This window comes from Rattus norvegicus, chromosome 9 (genome assembly GCF_021556685.1).
Source record: "Rattus norvegicus strain SHRSP/BbbUtx chromosome 9, alternate assembly SHRSP_T2T, whole genome shotgun sequence".
In the NCBI taxonomy this organism is placed as follows: Eukaryota; Metazoa; Chordata; class Mammalia; order Rodentia; family Muridae; genus Rattus; species Rattus norvegicus.
The window spans coordinates 75,903,946-75,929,819 of NC_141542.1; the positions used below are offsets into that span (position 1 = coordinate 75,903,946).

Sequence of the window (25,874 nt, forward strand, 5' to 3'; positions counted from 1 at the left end):
TTAAGACTCATCTAGCCAGAGGCCTAAGCTACGTCTTCATACCATCCCGATGTCGCGTCTGATGTAGTGACGTCTGTGGAGTAGACTGTACTTAGGAAATGTCCCTGTGTCTAAGTGCATAATGACAACTCTGTCAGAACAGATCCCAGGATGGCAGGACAGAGAGGTTGACCCTGGAACGTAGCATAGCTTCCTACATAAATAGAAATAATGCTTGCTCTGTACCCTTACACATCAACATCAGCTTGACTACATTCCTCTATAACTCTTTCCATTTTAGCACGTATCATAGTTTATATCCACGATATCTAATACAGAAATTCATAAGCACATACTATACATAAATACTTATATGTGACTTTAGATTTTATTCTTCATTAGCAGGTAGTTGACACTCTACTTTTGCTTATCATTGTATTCCTAGTGTAGTAGTAAATGTTCAATAATCTTTTTAAAGATGGGATTTCACCGTGTAGCCCTGGTTGACCTAAAGACCACCGTGTAGACCAGGCTTGGCCTTAAACTAGCAGTAATCCTCCTGGTTCTGTGTATGTACCACCACACTGGACTGACACACAGGGTCTAGTGTTTTATTTGTTTGGTTTGGTCTTTTGGGGTTTTGTTCATTTGTTTGTTTTAGACACTGGGCTTTGTGTATGCTAGGAAATTGCTCTACCACTGGGCTATCTCCTCAGCTCTGACACATTGGTTCATGAAACAAGAAACCAGTCTTGGAGGATGTCAAATGACATCTGGAGGACTTTCTTTGTGGTGATGGCTCATCCCAATACACGGGCATTTAGCAGCTAGTCATTTACCAACTCTCCACAAGACAACTCCTCTTGTTAAGGTTTCCCCAGCTGTGGGTGCTGCTGTTCTGAGAGACGGGCCACTGACTCACATTCTTGTTTTGCAGAGAAGCACTTGAGAGGAAATGACCTCAGTCTACTAACTTGGGCCAACAATACTCTCTCTTTTTCTGCTAAACTGGTAGAGAGTATTCTAGACAGAAATGCAAAGCAGATACATTGATCCTGAACCAAGCTATTTCACTGCTACTGTAGACACCCACGGTACAGTGATACAGTGTTCTAGAAACAACCTTCACTCACCAGAACAGTCGGAGCCATCATGGTAGCCCCGTAGTGTCATTGCCCAGTCTTTACCTGTCACGTGGCTCCACCATCCTACAGATATTGCCCAGATATTTCAGCACAGTTGTCACCCCCAGCTCATCATAGCTCGGAGCAAAGAGAAGGAGGAAGCAAAAGCCAAGGCCATCCATCCACCAAGGGCATGACCTGGAGGCTCAACATCACCTATTCATACCAACTAGGCAAGCACTTAGTCAACTGACCATACTTGGCTGCCTCACCTAGTTACAGAGCAGGTCAAAATTAAGACATCTGCTTGCTGCAATACACACAAGCCTCAGGCTAACTGAGAGCTTCTGGTGAGAGCACCCGCCATTGGCATGTTGCCCTTCATGTTGTTTACTCTGCCATTTACACATTCCCTGTGTATCACCATGCCTCCCAGAAAGACCCAGGACAATGGTTTCTATCTTCATTCTCTTTGGACAGGTCTTGCTCGAGCCAAGTCCATTCCCAGCCAGACATACTCTTCAGAAGTGGTGACACTCTGGTACCGGCCACCTGACGCTTTGCTGGGAGCCACCGAGTACTCCTCTGAGCTAGACATATGGTAAGAACTAGCGCCCCAAAAATGGAGATGCCCGTGATGGATGAATAATCATTGCTTCTGCATTAAAATGTTGAAATATCAGGTGCTTTGCAATACTTGACTTTTGAAGATTTATTTATTTATTATATATAAGTACACTGTAGCTGTCTTCAGACACACCAGAAGAGGGCATCAGATCTCTTTACAGATGGTTGTGAGCCACCATGTGGTTGCTGGGAATTGAACTCATGACCTCTGGAAGAGCAGTCGGGTGCTCTTAACCGCTGAGCCATCTCTCCAGCCCAATACTTGACTTTTGAATCTCATGGGTTTTTATTGTTAAAGAGACAATGGGCTAAAGAGGACTTGCCCACGGCACCTTCTGTCCCCAGTGCTCTTTCGTCACAACCCTCCTAGCTTTCCTATTGACTCCTTTGCCTTTTCACCTCCTTAACCACTCACCATCAGATAAACAGACATACACCTTCAAACTAATGACAGACAGGCAGGCAAGCAGGCAGGCAGGCAGGCAGACAGACAGACAGCAGTCATGTAGGCAGACAGACAGCAGTCAGGCAGACAGACAGACAGACAGCAGTCAGGCAGGCAGGCAGGCAGACAGACACGCACGTAGTAAAAATTAATATTAAAAAATAACTCTCCCCATCAGAGGTTGAACGGGGCCCATGACACAAGCCGGAGAATTGGGGCTTCAGGATGAGGAGGGTACAGTGGTGAGCGGGTGCTCTCAGGCCTTCCTGGAGCAGGGAGGCCACATTGTGGGGGTTTTACATTTACTTGTTTATTGGGAGGCTCCTGTATGGGGGTCAGAGGACTACGTAAGTTGGTTCTCTCTTTTCACTATGGGGTTCTGGGGAATCAAACTCAAGTTGTCTTAGCATCAGACTCCTTCCCTCACAGAGTGGTCTGCCAGCCCCATCAGCTTCTAGAGCTGTCCCAATTCTGTGAGGACCGCACTAGATGTGAAGTGATCTCACAGGCCTAGCCAACTCTTCAAAGATAATAAAGCAGATGTACCTTTCCCAAGGCTTTAGAGAAACAGCGTCTCTATTTTTAAAAATCAATAATAGTGTTTTTGTGTTCAAAATTTTATTTTCAAAGTCCAACTGTTATTTGATTTGAAATGTGCCAAAAATAGCATTTTTATTTTATTTGGATAACCAAAGAGTTTTTAAAAATTGACTAAATATCATTTCCCCCTTTCCTTTTCTCATTCCAACCACTCTTATGTCTCTCTCCTTATACCCTCAAAAATTCATGGCCTTCTTTTCTTTAATTATTCTTACATATATGTAAGAACATGCTGATTGTGTGTATATGTATATTATATATGTATCTTAATATATTAAATATATCTTAGATATACACTATTTATCTACATGTATCTTAAATAACCTGCAGAGTTCATTCAGTGCTGCTTGTATGTATATGAGTTCAGTGCTGACCACTTGATATTGGATAACCAATTATGGGTCTAACCCCAGGGGACGGCTAATTTTCCAGCTCTCAGTATCATTTCTTAGTTATCCTGTGAGACTTGCTCCTTCTGTGTTAACATTTCTGTTGGTGTTCTCGTTTGGGTTTTGTTTAAGCACTCATATAATTAAAGTGTTGTGAGATAAAGCTTCATTGTCATTTCTAGGACTGCCAGGTCCTCTGGTTCTTACAGACTTTCTGCCCGTCTTCCTCCATGCTGCCTGAGCTTCAGATGTAGGAGTTGTGTTGTAGGGGGGATGGGCGCCCTTGGTCCACTGTTCTCTGCATCTTCACAGTTGTAATGGCCTTTTTGTTGCAAGGCGAAGCTTCTCTGACGAGCAACAAGAGCTACAGTTCTTTGTGAATATAAGGACAGGTATTTAGAAGGCAGTTAAGCATTATGCTGGTTTAATAAAAGGAGGTTAGTAAGTTCTCCTGTAAGACCCGTGGCCTCACTAGCCTCAGTACTTGACTAGGTTTTCAGTGCCACACATGATTTCCTTCCGGTGAAGCAGGCCTTAAGTCCAGTGAGAGAGCTGTCAGCTGCTGCCAAGACGTGCATGGCACTATTGCACCATTTGGGACAGCTTGACTTGCCAGCCATTGTTCTGGGTCACAGGTGTCTCAGCTGGGTAGGACTGTCCTGGCTTCCCTCCCTTAGCAGCCTGAATAGCACCTTCCAGTCTTATCACAGCTCATCTTCAGGGGAGGAAGCTTTCAGATCAGACTCAGTATCTGCAGCGCAAGTCAACAATAGATTTTTTTTAATTAAGCAAGTAATTTAAAAGCAGGATTAAACTTCCAGATTTCTCAAAGAATTAAGAAATGAAGACACCTCCACCTCCACCCCCGTGTAACTGGTTGTAGGCTTCTGAGACTGAGCGCCATTTCTAGAGCAATCACCTGCTGCTCAACTGCTCTGGAGCTGTCAGCCTCACTGTTCTGCCGACTTCAAAGGCCTTCGGCAGGCTCTGCTGCGCTCTGCTCTTAACGACGCCTTCCAGCTTGTGTTTCCCAAGGTGGAAGGACATATCCATCAATTTGAAACCTTGTTTTATTATAGAATATTTAAAACAATTATATATATTATATAAATACACACACACATGTATAGGGGCCATTTTGTCCTACCTACCAGGGGACATTTGGTAATGTCTGGGGAATCTTTGTTGTCGTAGCTGGTGAAAGGCACTGGCAGCAGGAAGGTGGAGACACTAGGAATGCTGTAAGGCAAAAGACAGCTCCCAAGTAAAACATTTACCCAGCACAGAAGTCAGTGACGTCATACCAAGAGCGCCGAGGCAGCATCAGGAACATGCGCACATCCTCGGCACCGCCTGCAATGGTTGTATCCCAGTCAGTGTGGCCCCGTGGTTGTGGGTGCCTTCCTTCCCTGCCAGCCTGCCCTCTGTGGAAGGGGGAATCTACCTGAACTTTTAGTTTCCAGTCCTCATTCCCTTTCTGCCTTTAGAAACAATACTTTTCTGTTTTGTTTTTATTCTTTTAAAAATATTTTGACTACCTTTACCTACTTTTAATCTTTTAAAAGTAATTTTTAAAAGTTACATTATTTACTTACTTACTGATTGATTGATTGATTGATTGGGGCTGGAGATGAGTACAACAGCTCAAATATGAGGTCAGAGGACACCTTGCAGAAGTTGGTTCCCTTCTACTGTCTGGGTTGTTCAGATCGAATGCACATCATCGGGCTTAAGCAGGTTAGCCATCGTGCCAGGCTTAAGTTTGAGCTTGTGAAAATAGTGTGGTAGTGTGTGTGGGGGGGGAGGGGGGTAAAGGAGAGAGGGGTGGTGGCATGTGTGGTGGTGTGTTGGGGGGAATGGCGGTATGCATGGTGGTGGTGGGGTGGTGAGTGTGTGGGATGGTGGTATGTGTTGTGGTGGCATGTGGACGGAGTGGGGGGTTGGCAGTGTGCATGGTGGTGTGTGTTGGGGGATTGGGGGGCCCATGGTGTGTGTGTGTGTGTGTGTGTGTGTGTGTGTGTGGTGTGTGTGATGGTGAGCTGTAGCGCAGCACTGAGGCTCATGTGTGCTGGGCAAGGTCTCTAACACCGAGCTACATCTGTTGCGCTTGTTCCTGATACTTTAAGCAGAACTGGTGTTCGTATTTCAGGGCTTCAGGGATTTTTCTCTTTTGATTTTGTTTGTTCCTTCATCCCCATTACCAAACCTCCTCCTCACAACTACACTCTAATTTCTCTAGTGTATTTACTATGGATGTATGTGTTTTGTCCCAGAGAATACGTGAATGTTCAAATTCACAAAATAGTGTAAGAGTCAACAGGCCAGCATCGTACGACAACATCTTGGGGACATCTATACCAACTTTATCTCACTGTGTAGAATCTGTCATTTGCCAGTCAAGTGTATAAAGAGAAATCATGTTGTCACCTAAATTTTCACTCCCAACACTGTTGAGATTGAACATCTTTTTCCTGGAGTATTTGTTATTTGTTTACTTTCCTGTGATTTATTTACATCCATGTCATTGGTTTACTTCCTGTTGGTCTCTCTGTCTCCCTTTATCTCTGTCCTGATTGGTTGCTAGGAATGTTCTTCATTTATGTCGGATGTTTTAGGTAGTTTATCGGTTACACATATTGCAGGTAGCCTCTCCTAATACAGATTTTTTTTTTGTCTTCCTATCTTGATGTCCTCCTTTTGAACAAAGTTCTTTTTAAAAAAAACTAAATTACATTTTAATTAATTGATCTGTTTTGTATGTCTTTGCCTGTGTAGATGCTGTTTCCACAGTGAGTATAGAGGGTCCTGAGTACAGATTGCAGGGGTTGGTTTTCCCTATGTGGGTTCTGGGGACTGAACTCAAATGGTAGTTTCGGTAGCAGGCACTGAGTACAGCCCTTACTCAAAGTTTTTAATACTGGTGCTTTGATGCTTTTATTGATATTTTTCTTTTTGATTCCCCCCTTTATTTCTTGTTTAAAAGTCTTTCCTTGACACCAGAACAATACGACCTAATAAATCCTCTTAAAGGTTTGGGTTTTTTTTCAAGTTTTGGGGGGTTTTATATTTCTTGCTCTAGGTCTGCGTGTGTATCTGCTCATGAATCGAGGTATCTGAGGAGGCCAGAAGAGGTCAGATCTCCTTTAACTGATGCTATAGGCAGTTGTGAGGTACCTAAGATAGGTGCTGAGGACAGAACTCAGTCCCTTGCAAGAGAAGTACACGCTTTGTCCTGTGGAGCCATCTCTCTAGGCCCAGTTTCATATTTGATTGATTAACTGATTGACTTTGACAGGGTCTTGCTATGTAGCCTTGATCAACCCCCTGCCTCAGCACTCTGAGTTCTGGTATTACACATGCGAGCTGCCATGTCTGCCTTCTATTTTGACGTTGACTTTAGAACATGTTAACCAATTGTCTTGTTCCGGTTCTCATGCTGTTTGCCGTGCCAAATTTCTCTTTTAAAAACTATAACTTTATTCATTCTTGGAGAAGTTCATATGCAAATGCAGTGTATTTTAATCATGTTCACACACACTCCCAGTCTCCCCTTCTCTCCACTCAGAGCCATTCCTCAGCTCCCATCCCAACTTCACGCATTGTGTAACTCATAGGTGTGACGCCATGCACTGGATGGTCAGCCCTAGGACCACACCCTTAAGGAAGACTGACACTCCCTTCCCCAGCACCCATCAACCATCCATAGGTCCAGCTAGGGGTAGGACTTGTGAGCCCTTCCTTCTCCAAGCTGGCAAGTTACTGGCTTGACCTTGTACAAGACTTGTGAACATGCCAAATTTCTTCTATATCTAGTTTCCACAAATGCCTGGTCTGTTTCTGAGCTAGCTCACTCTTCTGTCATGTGAGGTCAATGTATCTACTCTTGTACCAATGTATTAATTACCATAGCTTTATAGTAATAATTGATGGTTCATAGGCCATGTCTCACCCTTCAAGAATCTTGTCTCCTCCTTCATAAATCCCTCAAGGGCCAGGGAGATGGCTTCACGGGTAAAGAAGTGCTTGCCACACTAGCATGAGAATGGGAGTTTAGATCCCTGGAACCCACGTTTAAAACAAAACAAAAGCCAGGCATGATAGCACTTGTCTATAATCTCAGTGCTGGGGAGGCTGAGACAGAGGGGTCCCCAGGACTTGGTGGCCATCTAGGGTAGCTGAATCAGAGAAGTTTCGGTTCTGTAAGACGCCGTCTTAATAAAGAAATCAGTGAATGATTGAGGAAGACACGTGATGCTGACTCTGGAGTCTATGCCCTGCCCCCCTCCACTATTCCCTGGCACACAGGAACACTACACACACACACACACACATGAACTCCTTGACTCACGACTCATTAATTTTTGATTTTTGATGTAATCAGACACAGTGCCTCCAGTTACATAAAAATTCCTAGTGGGCTTTTCATTAGAATTGCATAAAATGAATAGAATATTATGAAAATGAGTAGGCTATTTTTATAGCTATGTAATATATATATGTATGTATGTATTATGTATTATATGTATCATGTACTCTTGTAGCCCATGTTGGTCTCAAACTGTGTATAGCCGAGGATAACCTTGAACCCCTGATCCTCCTGCTTCCATGTCCTTCTAAGTGTGTACGGCTGCGCTTGACTTCCAAGGTTTGAGCACAACCTATCTTTCCAGCTGCTTAAGTCTTCTTCAATGACTGTGGTTTTATAAAGTGTTATAGCTTTTTGCTTAAGGCTGTATGTATCTAAAGCAAAGTCCTTATAACTCTCTTTTATTATCCTTTCATGTGCTATCTCTCCCCGAGCATGTGGCATTTGATAGTTATGTGTTAATTTTCCTGGAATTATATCTGTGATATTTTTCATGTGTGAAAAGTGGCAAGGAAACTTTACCTAACACAAGACAGCAGAAAAGAAACGATCAGAACACACAGCAAAAGAGCATCAGGGCGCATGAGTGGAGACATACAAAGTCATTTGTGGAAGTTTTTGAGGCCTTAAATATTGATGGGTTCCCTTGGATAGGATTTGTACTTGAAAATGCTGGAGATCATACCTATATACTTCCTAAATTAAAACTATACTTTATGTAGAGCAATGTACTTCATATTATATAACATTAAAATGTTATGTTTTATATAGTTTTAAACCAAGAAGAAAGGCAATTTTTCAGGTTACTACCCTCTACACTAACCCCAGAGGCTGGAGAGCTGACTCAGCAGATAGGAGCATTGCCTGCTCTTCCAGAGGGCCAGGTTTGATTCCCACCCACATGGTGGCTCATAACTGTCTGTAATTCCAGTCCCAGGGGATTCAAAGCCTTCTTCTGGACTTCTTGGGCACTAGGCATGCATGTGGTGCATAGATACACATGTAGGTCAAATGCCTGTATGATTACTTTATGTTACATTTGGTTGTTTGGTTGTTTTTTTTGAGACAGAGTTTTTCTATACAGCCCTGGGTGTCCTGGAACTTGCTGTGTAGACCAAGCTGGCCTTGAGCACATAGATCCACCTGCCTCTGCCTCCCCAGTGCTGGGATTAAAGGGTGTGCACCACCATACCGCCCATCTTTTCAAAAACAATTTTTAAATTATGTTTTTCTAAGTGGATTTATATATATTGTACATATATTCAGTGACATCATGTCCAATTCCTACTGCACTATAGGCAATGAAATTTAATAAAAGTCCAATTTTCACAATCTTTACCTCAAAGGAGGAGCACATGTTGGATTCTTCTGGAATGTAGCTTGAATATGATGTCTTCTTTAAGATGATTATTAAAGGTGAGAAACGCAGCTCAACTGGTAGAGAACTTGCTTAGCATGCACAAGTCACACAGATCAGCACCTCCCATCCCCAGCACCCCGGCAGGTGTGGTGGTGCACTCTTATATGCCCAACACTAGGGAAGGGGAAGATGGCGGGGAGCTAGAGTTCAAGGCTATCTCCAGCTACATGGGGAGTCTGAGACCAGCCTGAATGGTGGAAAACAAGCCTGGGTCCTCTGCAAGAGCAGCAAATGCTCTGCCGAGCCATCTCTCCGCAACGTTTAAAACCTTTGAGACCCTTTTAGCTATTAGTGCGTCTTACCTAAGCACCAGGCTAAGACCTAGATCTTGAATTCTTTATATCACTGCCTACTAAAAAGAAGGAGGACTTGTCTGATTTTAAGGTGGGAACAAGGAAGTGTAAGAGGGGCTTGGGTCATCTTTTGGACCAGACTGTATTCTCTTTCTTCCCCGTTAATTTATTCATTTATTTACTTTATCACAGCCTCCTCCTCCTTCCAGTCCTCCCTTCCCACGGCCCCTTCCTAACACCCCTCCCCCTCTTCTCTAAGAACCAACCCACCTTGGCACCTCAAGTCACTGCAAGCTAGGCACATCCTCTCCCACTGAGACCAGGTAGTCCAGTGAGGGGAACAGGATCAGGGTAAGCCTCCCACTCCAGTTGTTGGGGGACCTGTGTGAAAAGCAAGCTGCACATCTGCTACATATGTGGGAGGGGGCCTAAGCCCAGCCTGTGTGTGCTCTTTGGTTGGCGGTTCAGTCTCTGAGAGCCCCAAGAGTCCAGGTCAGTTGACTCTGTTGGTTTTCCTGTGGAGAACCTCTGCCCTTCAGGTTCCTCAATCCTTCCCCCAACTCTTCCATAAAACTCCCAATGCTCTGTCTAATGTTTGGCTGTGGGGTCTGCATCTATTTTAGTCAAGTGCTGGGTGGAGACTCTCAGAAGACAGCTATGCTAGGCCACTGTCTGCAAGCATAACTAAGTATTATGGACAGTGTCACGGAATAGTTCTTGCCCGTGAGATGGGTCTCAAGCTGGGCAGTCATTGGTTGGCCACACCCTCAGTCTCTGCTCCATCTGTGTCCCTGTACGTCTTGTAGGCAGGACATTTTGGATCAATGTCCTTATCCCTCCACTGGGAGTGCTTACAAAATGATATAAAATAAATGGGGACATGTCAAAAGAACATGGGAAGCAGTCTGAAGAAGCTTCCTCTGGCCAAATCTGGGGCAATTTTAACATCAAAGTAAATTATGAGAGAAATTAATTATAGCCTAGAGAGTAAAGTAAGAGTCCACACTGGAGACAGCTGGCTACCTAGCCAGAGGGCTGGGAAGAGAAGTCCCTCTCCACCCCCAACCCCCCAGTAGAATGCCAACTAATGACAGAAGGAGAAAAAACCTAATACAGTTGGCAAGTCACTATTTTGCAACCAATACAGCAGGAGTTAAGACAGGATTCAGCGATGTGTAACTTAAAAGGGGGCAGTTCGCTGAAGACCAAGACATTCACATAGCCACAAAGCACAGCTTCACAAACCACTTATCCACTATGAAGAAAAAAATAGTAACTTTATGGCAGAGAAACTTGGTGGACCACACCTTACAGCAGCAATTAAAGGGACATAATGAATCATGGGAAACCTGATGTGTTCCTCCGAATAGGATATGCTGAGAACCCAAAGCCATTTACATGGCATTGCTGGAAGAAGAAATTCTACCCAGCTTTGATCATGAAGAAACCAGAGAAGCCCAACATCTACTACAGCAATTGGCCTGGAATCTTTGAAAGATTGAAGGGTTTTTTTTTTTCCAATTATTTTTCTTTTGGTGGTGCTGGGACTCGAACCCTGCACGTGCCTTGTACATGCTAGGCAAGCAGTCTATTGGGACACCATGTACCCAGATCTGAAATCATAGTTTCATAAAGTCAGAGAAAAGGAGAGAACGATTCCAGATTGAAGGTGCCACAGAGCATCTCATCTACATACAGTCATGGCTAGGTGGGATCCTGGGGGAAACTGACCAATAAAGAATCCTATCCAACCAGTGAGATGGCTCAGCAAGTTATGGCACCTGCTGTCCATGCCTGACAAGCTGGGGTCTGATATCCAGAACCCACATAAGGAGGGAACCGACTCCAGAGTTGTCCTCTGACCTCCCTATATTCTCCATGACACACATCCCACCAGCAAGATAAATACACAATTATAAATTAAAATCACTTCTGTTATGTCTACTCAATCCCACTATTGTTTGCTTAGTAAAACTAAAAAGTAACACAGGAACAGAACAGCCAGCATTGCCCCTGGGTTTACTGCCTGCTCACTTTAAGGCCTTGCTAAAAACTGGGGTCCACACGGTGGGTGATCCTCCCTCTTCTCCTGTCTCCTTTTCAGGATGATAAGAGGAGTGGGCAGAGAGGAAGACAATCAGGGAGTGGAGAGGAGTCTATCCTGCTAGGCGCTGTATGCGGCCCTCCAGCGCTGGACTGGGAACCTTTGTAGGCAGTTGCTGACCAGTGGCAGCTGCTCTTGTCTTAGGGGAAGCAATCATCACCTCTCGGCACACCTTAGGACACACAGCCAAGGGGAGCCCAGAGCAAAGGCACATGGCTCTGGTGAATTATAACAAAGGTTCTTAGCCAGTCTTCTCTAGTCTCCCAACACTTCCTCTCTCCTGCTTGTCTTTCCCCTTGTCCTCTTCAGACCTTAAAAGTCCCTTATTAAGGGCTTTGAGGAAAAGAGATGTTCACACAGAGTTGTAACTCTATGTGGTAGGTTTTTTTTCTTTACTTGCTTTTGAGGGGAGGAACTAAACAAAACATAAGACGGCATATTTAGCCATCTGAACCAATCTAGCGGCATTCGGTACATTCGTGTTGTGTGACAGTCATTTTTGTGCAGCTCTAGGACCTTTCATTATCCCATATTGAAACTGTATCCCACCAGACTTTCCCAGCAGCCCCTGGGAACCACTGGTCCACTTCCTGCGCCTCGGTGAATCCGACTGCTCAGAGCACTTCACATAACTGGAATCACTGATACTTGCCCTTGCAAGTCCGGCTTTTTTCATTTAGTGTAATGTTTTTAAGGTTCATCCTAGCCTATTACATTGAGGATTTTAGTGTGTGTTGGGGGCAGGAGAAAGGAAAGAGAGAGGGAGAGGGGGAGGGGGAGGGAGAGAGGGGGAGGGAGAGGGAGAGAGGGGGAGGGAGAGAGGGGGAGGGAGAGGGAGAGAGGGGGAGGGAGGGGAGGGAGAGGGAGAGGGAGAAGGAGAGAGGGGGAGGGAGGGGAGGGAGAGGGAGAGAGGGGGAGGGAAGGGAGGGAGAGGGAGAAGGAGAGGGAGAGATGGATGTGGATACCCATGGGGGCTGGAAGAGGATATTGGATCCCCCAGAACTGAAATTATTGGTGTTAATGAGCCCCCCAGTCGCCCAGTGTAAGTGCTGGGGACAGAACTCAAGTCCTCTAAAAGCAGCCAGTGCTCTAATCACTGAGCCACTCTCCAGGCCCTAGCACACTGAGTTTTAAGGGTGGCTTAATTGTGAAACACAGGGCAGGATCTTTGCTGCTGACTTCAGGTGACTGCGGCTTTCCAATTATAGAAAGCAGTCCCTGCCTGGTTCTCCACTGTCAGGCTTCTTGCCGAAAAACCTTCAAATATAAAACGTGGCCCAAGGAAAGTAACTGGAAATGTCATGTTATTGGCATCTGTCACGGCATGCCGAATTAACTTCAACAGTAAAAAAAATGAAATATGAATTCATTTCGCCCAACAGAATTTTTATATGTTCCTCACATCTCTGAGAAGCTAAAACCTCCTGAGATGATTTTCTCCCCTAGGGGATTGCCTAAGGAATCTGAGGAATCTTTTTCTTCTGGAAGAATTTGTTCATGCTTAGAATAGGGGGGGGGGGGGGCGGGATCGGAAGAAGCCAGAAAATGCAGAAAAGATTGTAGCTGTTTGTTCTAACTTGACTTAAGAACCACATTTGGTGCCATAAATTGACCCCTGCCGACTCGCCCTTCTAGAAGGATGCACTGTTTGAGGCCACCTGCTCCGTTTCCCACTTCGAGTGACACCTCCACCACAGGGGCTGCTTCTCCTACCCCACACCACCCACCCTTGGGCATCTATGGACTGAAGCCCCACTGGAGGCCCAGTGACAGGCAGGGTGTAAGAAGAGTCACAAGAATGAAGACTGAAAACAAACTGGAAGAATTGAAGGAAGCGGGAGCTGGCTCCTTAGCGGGTGGGGAGGGGGTTTTTGTTGTTTTGTTTTGTTTGCTTTTTGTTTTTGTTTGTTTGGTTGGTTTTGCTTTGATTTGGGTTTTGGTTTGATTTGGGTTTTGGTTTTTGGGCTTTGGGCTTTGGTCAGTGTGTGCATGCGTGTGTGTGTGTGTGTGTGTGTGTGTGTGTGTGTGTGTATGTGTGTGTGGAGAGAGAGAGAGAGAGAGAGAGAGAGAGAGAGAGAGAGAGAGACTTTAGAATCCTCACTCTGTAGACCAGGTTGGCCTCAAACTCATGGATCAGCCTCTGCCTCTGCCTCTGCCTCTGCCTCTGCCTCTGCCTCTGCCTCTGCCTCTGCCTCTGCCTCTGCCTCTGCCTCTGCCTCTGCCTCTGCCTCTGCCTCTGCCTCTGCCTCTGCCTCTGCCTCTGCCTCTGCCTCTGCCTCTGCCTCTGCTTCTGCCTCTGCCTCTGCCCAGTAATCGAACTAAAGGTGTGTACCACCACACTCTCAGCTCTCAAGCCCAGTTCTTAAACTGAAGAAACAAATAAAAATTTACTCAGTTCTGAAAACAGATTGCATAACAGGATGATAGACAAATTGCGAAACGGGGATTATTTTCAGAATGACAGTTCTGAAATGCTTTCAGAACCCAAAAATGCTTTCAGCTTTAAAAACTTTAGCTCAAACTCATTGAGTACAATATTCATTGAAGTATTTAAGAATCAGCCTCTTTGTTTTAATGAAAGCATTAGATTAAATAATTAAATATTTATTTGAGTATTGATGGTACTTAATGGATCTTCCAGGTACTGAAACATAATTGAATCAGGGTTTTGTCTTAAAATGATACACAGCATATATAGAAACATATACACTTGATACACATATTATATCCATGTGTATATAATGTATACACACTATATATACTGTGTATAATATGTATATGAGGGGTTGGGGATTTAGCTCAGCCGTAGAGCGCTTGCCTAGCAAGCTCAAGGCCCTGAGTTCGATCCCCAGCTCCGAAAAAAAAGAAAAAAAATATGTATATGAGTGTCCTTAGACTTGCAATCTGTTAGATAAAGGTTTCAAGCTACTTAAAATGCAAATGGAAATTTTTTTCTCTACAACAGAAAGACCTATGCCACTTTGTGATGCTTGCATAACAGCCCAAATGTTCTTGATTTTGCCGAAATACCCTTTATGTAACATTGTAATCATCCTTGTATAGATGAAAAAGGGTAGCATGAAAGTGTCTAACAAAAAGACTTCTTCCTCAGTTTCCCATAGTCACAAGTGAAAAAAACCAAGGCAGGTCCAGACTGTGGCTTGGCGGCAGCATGCCTCCTTAACATTCAAGAAGCCCAGGTCTGGCTCTGGCACCACGAAAAGAAGATAAGGAGATACCATGAAAAGAGACTTTGTTTTAAGGTAATGAAAAGCTTTCTTGGGAGGATGGGTAACTGAAGTAACTGAAGGAAAACCTGCAAACAAGAAGGGTTTGCTTTATTGAAACCCCTAGGAACCAAACAATAGAAAAGTGAATCAGACATGTTTAGTAACCTTCTTCAAGCAGGAGTCCAAAGTAAACTAGCTGTGTAATTGTAGAAGCTCAGCACCAATGACGCTTAGCCCTTTTATGGCTTTTTTAAAACTTGCTGCATCACCAGCTCTTAACATAGAGGATGATACCGTGGGTTAGCACGCCAGAAAGTCTGGATCAAATGCTGAATGTGCAGAAGTTTTAGGAACACTTAAACCAATTTATTTCATTTTAATCTTCCATTTTTTTGCATGCATAACTATGATATATTAGAAAGTAACTCATGCTTAATTAAACTTATAATGACCTTACCAATAAGGATAATATAAGCGTTTTGACTACATCATAATAGCATAATAGGATTTGCAAAGAATGGGTGTGTATGTGGTGTGTGTGTATGTATGTGTGTATGTATGTGGTGTGTTTCTGTGTGTGTGTGTTTGTGGTGTGTGTGTATGTGTGCGTGTGTGTATGTGGTGTGTGTGTATGTGTATGTGTGTATGTATGTGTACGTGGTGTGTATGTGTGTGTGTGGGCGCATACACTTATGGTTTGTAATCTTTTTTCTGCCTGCTTCAGCCTCCCAGAGCTTAGGAATATAACTACACTTGGGGATGTAGTCTTCAAAAATACTTTTAAGTTTTTAATTGATACAAAATAATTGTTATGTAGTTATGAAATAATGTGCCTTTCCCCCTCTCCAAGTGGCACATACACTAACATCTTACAGGGGTAGCAGCTTAAGTTTAATTATTTAAATTGGGGTTCAGGGCTTTCCTTTTCCACAGAATGGTGAGCTTCTGTGACTTAAGGTTTACAACTGGAGCATGCCCCTGACTGGCTGGCTTCACTGTACTCGAACCATCTCTTGACTGTCCTCACTTAGGAACGTTTCTGGCTCTGGGTTTTTAATAGCGCATGACACCCGTTTAACAGTGTGACACCCATTTAACAGTATCCCCAGTGTTGCTCAGGAGACGCTGTAGATGTCCAATTTTATATGAACAGCCTCCTAATGGATAACCTTGCTTCCTTTGCTAGGGGCGCAGGCTGCATCTTTATCGAAATGTTCCAGGGCCAACCTCTGTTTCCTGGGGTATCCAACATCCTTGAACAACTGGAGAAGATCTGGGAGGTGAGACAAAAGTTCCTTATGAAAAAAAAGAAAGACCTACATTACAAACTTGGAGACAAATTTGCCTTAGGGATGAATGAACCACTCTATCTGCTCAAGAGCTGCACCCAGGGTGGTAAAGCTATGATGTTTGCCACAGAAAGGAGTTCCTTCCGGATGAGGCATTAGGAGACTCCTGCTGTCCCACACCAGCCTACCAAGTCTCACTACTAAAGACACTTGGGTGTCTGGCTTTGTGTGTTTATTAGTATTTTCTTGGTGCCCAGCAGCATTTTCTGGGCAGTACTACTTGGCCATTCCTGTGCTGGCCCTGAATCCTCAGCACCAGGAGACAGGACATCTACTTTTCCTAAAATTTCATAAAACAGATTTCCCAAGTTGTGTAAAGGAGTATGGAATTGGTCATGCTCCTACACATGGCAGAAGATGTTAAGGACCTTGGTGAGGAGGCATTGGTGTGAGTGTGTATTTGAGCATGAGTACATAAGTGTGTGCATACATGTGTATGGAAGTTTTCATGTGCTCATGTTTATGTGCGTGTGATGAATGAGTGTGTGCATGCACATCCGTATGAGTGTGTATGCATATGTGTGTTTCTACTTCTTTCCTTCATTTGCTCTGCTTCATTTGCACTCTGGTGTGCTTTGCTTTGCTTTCTTTTATAGACAGTGACATAGCTGCACTGTCCACTCACCTCTCTTTCTCTTTTTTTCATGGCCATATTTCCTATTTCAGTAAAGTATACCTAACATTTGCCAGGTTGGCCAATGTATACCAAGTTACAAACAAGTTTGATAAATTAGGTCTGGCTGTCTCTTGTCCAGTAAATTGCAAGTAACCATGAATGTTCTGTGCATACATGTGTGTTCATATTTTATAAACATATTACATATGTGAAGTGGAAACTTAAGGGTTCTTTGGGAAGTCGGTTGGATGATATTTTGCTGGGGCAAACAGAAGAAGAAACATTAGCTAAAGTGGACACAGGTGAAAGGCTAAGGCAGACTCATGAAGAAACATTTCACTGAAGCAGACACAGGTGAAAAAATGTTCTGCTAAAGGAAGCACATGAAAGGACACGTGATGAAGGGTTCTTCGCTAACCACACGTGTATTGGTCCACCTTCCATGCGCAGTTGAGCTCCATTTGTTGGGACTCCACAGAGAGAAACTTCTGGTGGTGTGCTGCAATTTTCTGCTGCTTCTGAAGACTTGGGCTGACTGGAAGCAGGTGCTGAGGCGGCACATGTGGTGGACACGTTACGTGTGGAGGGAGTATAAATAGGACCCAATGGACAGTGACCAGTTGGAGACAGAGCTCGGCTTGCTGGTATAGCTAGCTGTGCAACACTTGTTAGTCTTGCATCTTCGCTGATCTTACTTCCCTGAGAGAGGCACAGCTGAGAACGTCTCCTGTCATTCCTCCTGGTCCCTCCTGCTGACTTGTGCCATGCTGAGGCAGAGGCCTGTCTGTCTCTGCTAGGCAGTGCCACTGCTGCTGATTCATGTTTGCTGTCCTGACTCAATTGAACCGGACTGCTGGTGTATCCATGAAGTGTTTGTGAATGGATCGAGCTGCTGACCTGTGAACTAAACCGCCAATTTCCAAACAACACAGACGGGAGTTCCTCCAAAGAACCTTTCTAAACAGGTTCGCTTCCCCGTATCCTTTCTTTTCCATTACCTCTGGTGGGTGGTAAATGATAAGGGAAGTTAAAACATTTAAGAACTATCATTAAAAATAGAGTTTTGAAAAAATTAAGTACATATGTAAAATCTTTTCTTGCATTTTTAACACACATATGCACATATATATTTGTGTAATTTTTCTGTGATTAAAAACATTTAAAATTTTTACATGTATGTGTATGTTTTGCATATGTATATATGTAGATATGTATGCAAGAAAGAGTTTTAAAGAAAGAGTTTTTGTTCAATCACAAAAATATGGCCAGTGTTTAAGTAGATGAACTTTCCTGATACTAACATTTCACAGTGCATAGATGTTAAACTGTCAGGGGGACAGCAGAATGACTCGCTGGATAAGGGCAGTTGCTGCCAAGCCTGACAACTTGAGTTGAGTCTCCAATCCACACTGTAGAAGGAAAGAACTCCCACAAATTGTCCTCTGACTTCCACGCATGTGCCTCCCCCAACATACTCAATAAATAAAAATCACATAGCACCCAGTGAGCCCAAGGGACAATGAAAATGAAACCAGGATGTTGCTATGTCGACAACCAAGCATACAGTCTGCTGCAGCCAGTGCACAGCATCTCTGTGATTGTCTCCAGCACCTCTGCATCACCCACAGCCAAGGCTCTGCAGCCATAAACACAGTCACGGCTAGTCTGCCGACACAGCCCCTGAGAACCTCTCGTGTACTGTCTGTCTCCGGGACTTTGTGAATTATCACACACCTGACATCACTGGAGTCGTAGGACACTGGTCTTTCTGGGTCTGGCTTATTTCACTTAGCTTGCTTTCACGGCTCGTCAGACACTTTACATGGGGGTTTTTATCCGTTGCTTAGTTCAGCTCCCTGCCTGCTGGTGAAGATAGGCCGTACCATGAGAAACAAAGACAATGTGTACAAATTAATCACTAACATTAAATTGTCTTCTGGCCGCCTGGATGATATTATGGGAAACGTGAGACAAAATAGGAAACATTCACAAACAAACAAAAAGTCCCCCCACCCCCAGCCCCTAGCCAAAGGGCATATTCTTAGAAAGAGACATAAATGTCACTTTGGGTCTTCTCTTTGGACACTAAAACATCATCTGAGCTGGAGGTGGCTAATGCAGTGGCTTTTCTTGCCACTTAAGTAATTATGAAAATAGACAACGTTCACATAGCATCTCTTGAGCTTTAGTTTTTCCATCTACAAAATGAGATTGATCGTATGATTTTGTAGCCTCGTTATAGGGATTCTGTAAGATAAAATGTACAGCAAAACCACTTCACTGTAAGTGCTTGCTACACATTTGTAGGGCTGAAGAGATGGCTCAGAGGTTAAAGCTTGCCAACCTTGACAGCCTGAGTTCAATCCTTGGACCACAGGGTAGAGGGAGAGAAAGGTTCCTATGGGTTGCACACACACATGCACGCGTGCGCACGTGTACACACACACACACACACACACAAACATGCAGATGTGAACATATATTCACTTCCTTCTTTCATAGACTGCTATACAGATGCTTCAATAATGCGGCTGCTATTGCTCTGCTCACAGCTAAGAGAGCACAACTGGTATTGCTGCTCTTCACCCTGCAACAGCCCTTTACACATCTGTGTGCCAACGTACCGGGCTTATGCATTCATGGAGGATTGAATCCAGGGTCTCTCCTGTACTCTAGGCAAGAACTCTACTACTCCACTCTCTGAGTCATATCCTCAGCCCTTTATGGACTTTGTTTTTCAATACCTACCCCAACAGACACACAATGACATTTCCATGGTCCTAACTACAGTTATTGTCCCAACTTGCACTTCTCTGGCAATTAGTGATGTTGAACTTTATTTTTCATACCTTAGGCCATTTGTACGTCTTCCTTTGAGAAATGTCCACTGGAGTTCTTTGTCCCATTTTTTAACTAGTAGATGTGTTTACTTGGTACTAACTTCTCTGAGTTCCCTGTCCATGTTAGATCTCAACCCCAACAAAAAGATAATACAGATTCTTTCTTCGTTCCATTATTTCTTTTTCTAGATGCCTTTTGACTTTGTGTGGTCCTGTTCATCCATTTTTGCTTCCCTCACCTGTGAAATAAGTTAGAAAATAAAACAGATTATAAGGTTTCTGTAGTCGTATCTTAACTAAATGAATTTCTGCTAAATGAATAATTGGATTTTTTTAAACCTCTAACATCTCAGTTCAATAAGCTTTTAGCATAAAAATTTTCCCAGAAAATTTGGTGTCCATTTGGCCTCAGTTAAACATGGTACAAAGTAACCAACAAGTCTGGTAACTTTCACCTTCCAGAAAATGTGAATGTGTTTGCGATTCATTTCCTGTGTTGGTTTCTCCTCCCCGGCTCTGCTTTCTTTCCACTGTGCTTCGCCAACTGACAGAAGATGAATGGGTCGCCATGAGTCACACCCACTTGTTTACACATGCATCTGTACAAACACGGATGACAGTGGGCTGAGGAAGGATTGGCTTCCCCTCCTCTGGGCTTTACCCACAAAAGAAGAATTAGACTAGTTGGCTTTTCAAAATGGAATCAAGGATTCTCAGTGTCCCCTCGGGCTTGGGTTGGTTCCTAGGACAAGCTTATATATATATAATCCTCTCACTCACTCACTCACTTTTTAGTTTGTAAAGAGAATGGATCAAAGCTTGAAGTCTTTACTCAGTGGCACCACTTTTCAAAACTTATTACGGGAGGGAAAATAGCGCTTTAGTGTCTATTGTGTGGAGACGAGCACAGCAGACCCCACCAGAGACCTAGTCACCACACCAGTGGATTTAAGTCCTACATCCCTACTAGTAATCTTCAGCCAGCCAATCAGCTTCCTGCTGGACCAGTGTCTATATTCAGTGTTTTATAGGAAAATCATATTCAGAGAAGAGCTACCACATAGTGATGCAAAGCAAACTACAAGGACAGGTCACAAAGAATCATGCTACTCAGTCTCCCACATGCACTGGCTGTGGGATTTATGGTCACCCTCAAAGAATGGTGGTAAGATGGTGTCAGTAGAGGGCTGTAAACTCCACTTGGCCTCACACTCCAGAAGACTTTCATTTTCTTACTACATCCTCATTAAGAACAAGAACTTCAATTTGGACATCCAAAGCATGGGTCAGGACCCGCAAGATGCCTTGGTGAGAAAAGGCTTGCTGCACAAGCCTAGAGACTTGAGTTCGATCCCTGGAAGCCACAGAGAAATGAAAGGAGAAAACCAACTGCACAGAATTGCCCTTTGCCTTTCACACTCACGCACACACGGTTTTTTAAAAGCATAAGCCAGCTCCATCTCTCATGGTGCTACCATTATAATCTGCCAGTGGAAAACCAAATTATAGTGTAAGTTGCTGGCTGTGGAGAAAAGTAGAAAATGAGACGAATTGAGCAGAAAAGACGAAGGCCGAAGCGGGGTCATTTTCGGCCAGTGTTCTTCCGCCTAAAGGTCAGTAATCTTTGTAAACTTGAGCACATCCAAGAAGAGCTGAACGCCTGTGCTGAGGCGTAATTCAGCCCAGCAGCATTTCCGGCAAACCAGCTTACAGGACTGGCACAAGAGGCGGCCAACAGTCACTCCGGTTGCTTCATACCCTAAACACTTGGCAATCGTGCAGACTGAGTTGGTAGAAACACAGGCTCAGGGCTGTGGGGATGCAGTGCTTTGCACAATAAACTGGAGGAGAAGATGTTAGAACTGCTACCAAAAAGAGTCTCCTGTGTGTCAGGTGGAACCATGTGACAGCACCAAACTCTTTATTCCTCCCCACTCTGGACTTTGTGTCTCTGGGCCTGCTCTACCCAGCCGGCTTCTTCTTACCTTGGTTCTCTTTCTCTGGCTCTGTGTAGGTACTGGGAGTCCCTACGGAGGACACCTGGCCTGGGGTCTCCAAGCTGCCTAACTACAATCCAGGTAGGCACGGTTCCGTATGTCCCAAGGACTGGCAATGCCAGGAGAGTGAGTATTGGCCACAGACTGTTCATCTCATATTAGACCCAACAAAGGTAGACTACCAGATTTGTGTATTTTCCAACGGTTGTTTTTGTTGTTTTTTCTTTTCTCTCTCTCTCTCTCTCTCTTTCTTTCTTTCTTTCCTTCTTTCTTTCTTTCTTTCTTTCTTTCTTTCAAGCAAGGTCTCACTGTGTAGCCCAAGCTAGCTTGGAACTTGCCGTGTAGACCAAGCTTGCCTTGAACTCCTAGAGAACTACCAGCCTCTGTCTCCCAAGTGCTGGGATTTCAGGCTTGTACCACCATGCCCAGCTTAATCCTTTTATTAAAAAGAAATTGAAATGGCAATTAAGGTTAACTCAGTTCTCCAGTGCTATAAAGCCCAGGTAGCAAGGTGAAAATAATTAAAAAGGACTGTTACCATGGAGTCCACAACTATTCCCAAGTACCCCATGGCTTAAAGGAACGGCATGCTTTGAACCCCATGAGCAAGGAACCCATGACAGTCACTGACTTTATTTCCTACATTTTGAGCCTTGTATAGAAGGAAAAGCTAAAGCAAGAGAGGGAGCTAGAGGCACGCAGGACCTAGGATAAGCCAGGAAAGATGCAACTAGAGAATTGTCTCTCTGCCTGACAACTGGTCATTTCTGTCACACATTGCCTGCCCCCCATGAGTAGCTGCTGGGGACAGATAGGAAGCATTAGAAATATGGTCCACAGGGAAACTCTTTGAGAAGTGGTCCCCAAGCCATGGTGATGGTCAGATAGATAACCAAGAAGTCACTTCAAGGCATTGAGATGGAAGTGAGGTTTCCAATGAGCCAGGGGATGAAGATCTGAAGCCCTGGGAGCCAGCGAAGCGAGCAAAGGCTCTACTGATGCTAACCTCTCCCTGGCAGGATTAAGGGGCGGTGGGGCGGAAAACTATATAGTCTAAGCTAGACTATATAGTCTTTATTCTTACACTGTCCCATTACTAAATCCCAAAATTTCCCCAATTGTCATTATAGATTTTGGTATGAAGTTTTCCTGGAAGAGTTTCATGGGAGTGAGAAATTGCAGGGAGACTTCAAACGAGATTAGGGAGGAAAACAAGCAATCTGGGTGTGGTGGTATCAGCCCATAATCACAGCACTTGAGAGACTAGAGCAGGAAAGCATGAGGACTTGGGTCTAAAAGGCAGAGAGAGAGAGAGAGAGAGAGAGAGAGAGAGAGAGAGACAGAGAGAGACAGAGAGAGACAGAGAGAGACAGAGAGAAACAGAGAGACAGAGACAGAGAGAGACAGAGAGAGAGGGAAAGAGACAGAGAGACAGAGACAGAGAGAGACAGAGAGAGGGGGAAAGAGACAGAGAGAGGGAGAGAGAGACAGAAACAGATAGACAGAGAGAGGGAGAGACAGAGAGACAGACAGACAGACAGACAGACAGAGAGGGGGGCAAAGAGAGAGAGACAGAGACAGAAACAGAGAGACAGAGAGGGAGAGACAGAGAGAAAGAGAGAGAGAGGAAGGGAGGGAGAGAGAGGAAGGGAGGGAGAGAGAGGAAGGGAGGGAGAGGGAGAGAGAGACAGAGAGGGAGAGAGAGGGGCAGCTGCACTTTCCCCTCTTTATCCGACATCTATTCCCTTTACTGAAAAAACCGTGTGCTCTGGAAAGCTAAACACTAACTATAAAGTCCTTTCGACTTCTTTGACAATGATCCTAGTCCTTGCTAAATTGCTCAGGTCATTTAGAACTGCTTTACTATTTCTAGCTATTCCTTTTTTCAGGCATTTAACACACTGGTCTGAGGTGTAGTCTCTCCCTTTGGTGTGAGATGGAGATAAGGGAGGAAAGCTGTTTATGGAGATGATGGTCCAGTCTGCAATAGCTCCTGGCTCTAGTTGCCATGGTTTCCAGGAGAATCTCATTCTCATCATTTCTCATCAGGCCTGTAATCCCCCCATCCACTCTTCTTTGCCTGGGTGAAAACTCTCCTTCCTCAGGTCCCTAACATAGCTACAAGCGGAAATGTAAACTCCGGAAACCATTTATGTGCATATGAATACAAAGTGGCTGTGGTGAGCATAGGCAGCTACCCCACACATCAAATACTTGGGCTGCAGGTTGGTCCGGGCAATAGTGAGATATCCCCGTGACAGATGGTCATCAAAGCTAGGAACATGGCCAAACACTTCTCTGCCAGATTCCATGCTAAGAAGGTAACTGGGCTGTGTGAACACAGAGAAATATGTCACGTTGTTCATTTTGCTGTCAAGTCAAAGTAACAAGCAAGTTTTTATTTACAAAGAAAATTCTCCAGTCCCAATATCAATGAGACTTAAACGTTTGCATCGTTGCTCCCTTCTGTTTAATTCAGAGAAGCAAAACTGATTTTGAGCTCTTGCTGTCTGCTAGACTGGTGCAAGGTGCTGCAGTCCCTGGATGGGTGAACTGTGTTCTTGAGTCCGAGGAGCATGGGTTTGGATTCATTCCCCGATTCTCACTGTGACCGCAGGGTGAGGGCTATTTCTGTGGGTTTGGGAAGCTTATGGTTGTAGGTCAGGATGAACATGAGAAGGTAACTGTAACCTTAATCACAGCCAGGATTTCTAACCCCACCTTTGTAAATCTTAAGACTGTGGTGTATCTTGGGTATGGGGTTGGTACCATATTCACAACTCAGTCAAAAGGACCATATTTTAAAGAGTTCATCAAGATTCCTGTCTTATGCAAGTCTTATGAAAAAGCAAGTCTCTCTTGAGGCAGGCCCATCCACCCCCATTCCTGAGCTACTGCTGTTTCCACAGACTTGAACTGAAGTAATTTAAGAGACACTGAAGAGGAAGAGAGAGTTGGAACATTATGAGTTACCGTTCCTATCTAACGTACCCCTAATCCTATCAGCCACCCCTTCTCCACCTCCCCTTCTCCACCCTCCCCTTCCCCACCCTCCCCTTCTCCACCTCCCCTTCTCCACCCTCCCCTTCTCCACCTCCCCTTCCCCACCCTCCCCTTCACCACCTCCCCTTCCCCACCCTCCCCTTCCCCACCCTCCCCTTCCCCACCCTCCCCTTCTCAGCCTCTGGTTAACTACTTACTGCCTTACTCTTTTCTTCCCCTGACGTCAACATTTACTTTCTGCAAAGAAGTGAGAGTATATGAGATTTCTCCCCCTGTGCTCAATTTAGTTCAGTTAACAGTGTCTTCCAGTTCATCCATGTTACTAGAAATGACAAAAGTCCCATTATTTTTATGAACACATAGTATTCTGTTACGCATATAGCAATTTCCTGCTTCCGTTTTTATGTCGAGCGATGCCTTCCATGTCCATTAGGCCTTGGCAAGCACAAGCAGTGCTACAGTGAACAACAAGTACAGCCGTGCACACGACACACTGGCTCCAGCCCCCTGGATACTTGCCCAGTAGTGAGATTGCAGGATCCTAGGGGTTTTGTTCCTGGTTTTCCTTTAAATAAAGATTTGTACTGCTTTCCATAGTAGGTGTACTCGTGTACATTCCTAGCAGTAGTGAGAATAGTGAGAGTTTCACTTTTTCCATAACCTTACTAGTATTCACCATCATCATCACTACCACCACCACCAACACCACCACCACCACCACCATCACCACCACCACCACCATCACCACCACCACCATCACCACCACCAACACCAACACCAACACCACCACCACCACCATCACCACCACCATCACCACCACCAACACCACCATCATCACCACCATCACCACCAACACCACCATCACCACCATCACCACCAACACCACCATCACCAACACCACCACCACCACCACCACCACCACCAACACCATCACCACCACCACCATCACCACCACCAACACCAACACCATCACCAACACCACCACCATCACCACCACCACCACCACCACCACCATCACCACCACCACCAACACCACCACCATCACCACCACCACCACCACCACCACCATCACCACCACCACCACCAACACCACCACCATCACCACCACCACCAACACCATCACCACCACCATCACCACCACCACCATCACCACCACCAACACCACCACCACCACCATCACCAACACCATCACCACCACCACCACCATCACCACCACCAACAACAACACCATCACCACCAACACCAACACCAACACCAACACCATCACCAACACCACCACCATCACCACCACCATCATCATCACCACCACCATTACCACCACCACCACCACTACCATCATTACCACTACCACCATCACCACCACCACCACCACCATTTGTGTCTGGCATTACATAACAGAATCTTGTTCTATAGCTCAGACTGGCCTGGAATTCACGTCATAGCCCATGCTGGCCTCATACTTCACAGTGACCCATCTCCCTCAGCCACCCAA

The 25,874-nt window shown here is 44.7% G+C and overlaps 1 protein-coding gene and 1 long non-coding RNA gene across 5 annotated transcripts in view; one reads left to right on the plus strand and one right to left on the minus strand.

Annotated features, from left to right (window-relative positions):
- Positions 1–25,874, plus strand: part of Cdk15 (cyclin-dependent kinase 15) — a 93,613-nt gene that overhangs the window by 30,897 nt on the left and 36,842 nt on the right. For 2 of the 3 annotated variants that reach the window (NM_001431239.1, NM_001431240.1), the window contains 3 exon segments: positions 1,584–1,704; positions 15,764–15,857; positions 21,397–21,460. In NM_001431239.1, the coding sequence (NP_001418168.1) occupies positions 1,584–1,704; positions 15,764–15,857; positions 21,397–21,460 (279 nt within the window). 3 annotated transcript variants of the gene reach the window in all.
- On the minus strand, positions 2,777–4,455 carry LOC148003744 (uncharacterized). 2 transcript variants are annotated; one of them, XR_015629136.1, is made up of 3 exons: positions 4,316–4,448; positions 4,084–4,228; positions 2,777–3,915 (listed from the first exon to the last, which is right to left on the minus strand). It is a non-coding gene; the product is annotated as an uncharacterized LOC148003744 (long non-coding RNA). The 2 variants fall into 2 exon arrangements; XR_015629137.1 differs by lacking the exon at positions 4,084–4,228 and having other exon boundaries at positions 4,316–4,455.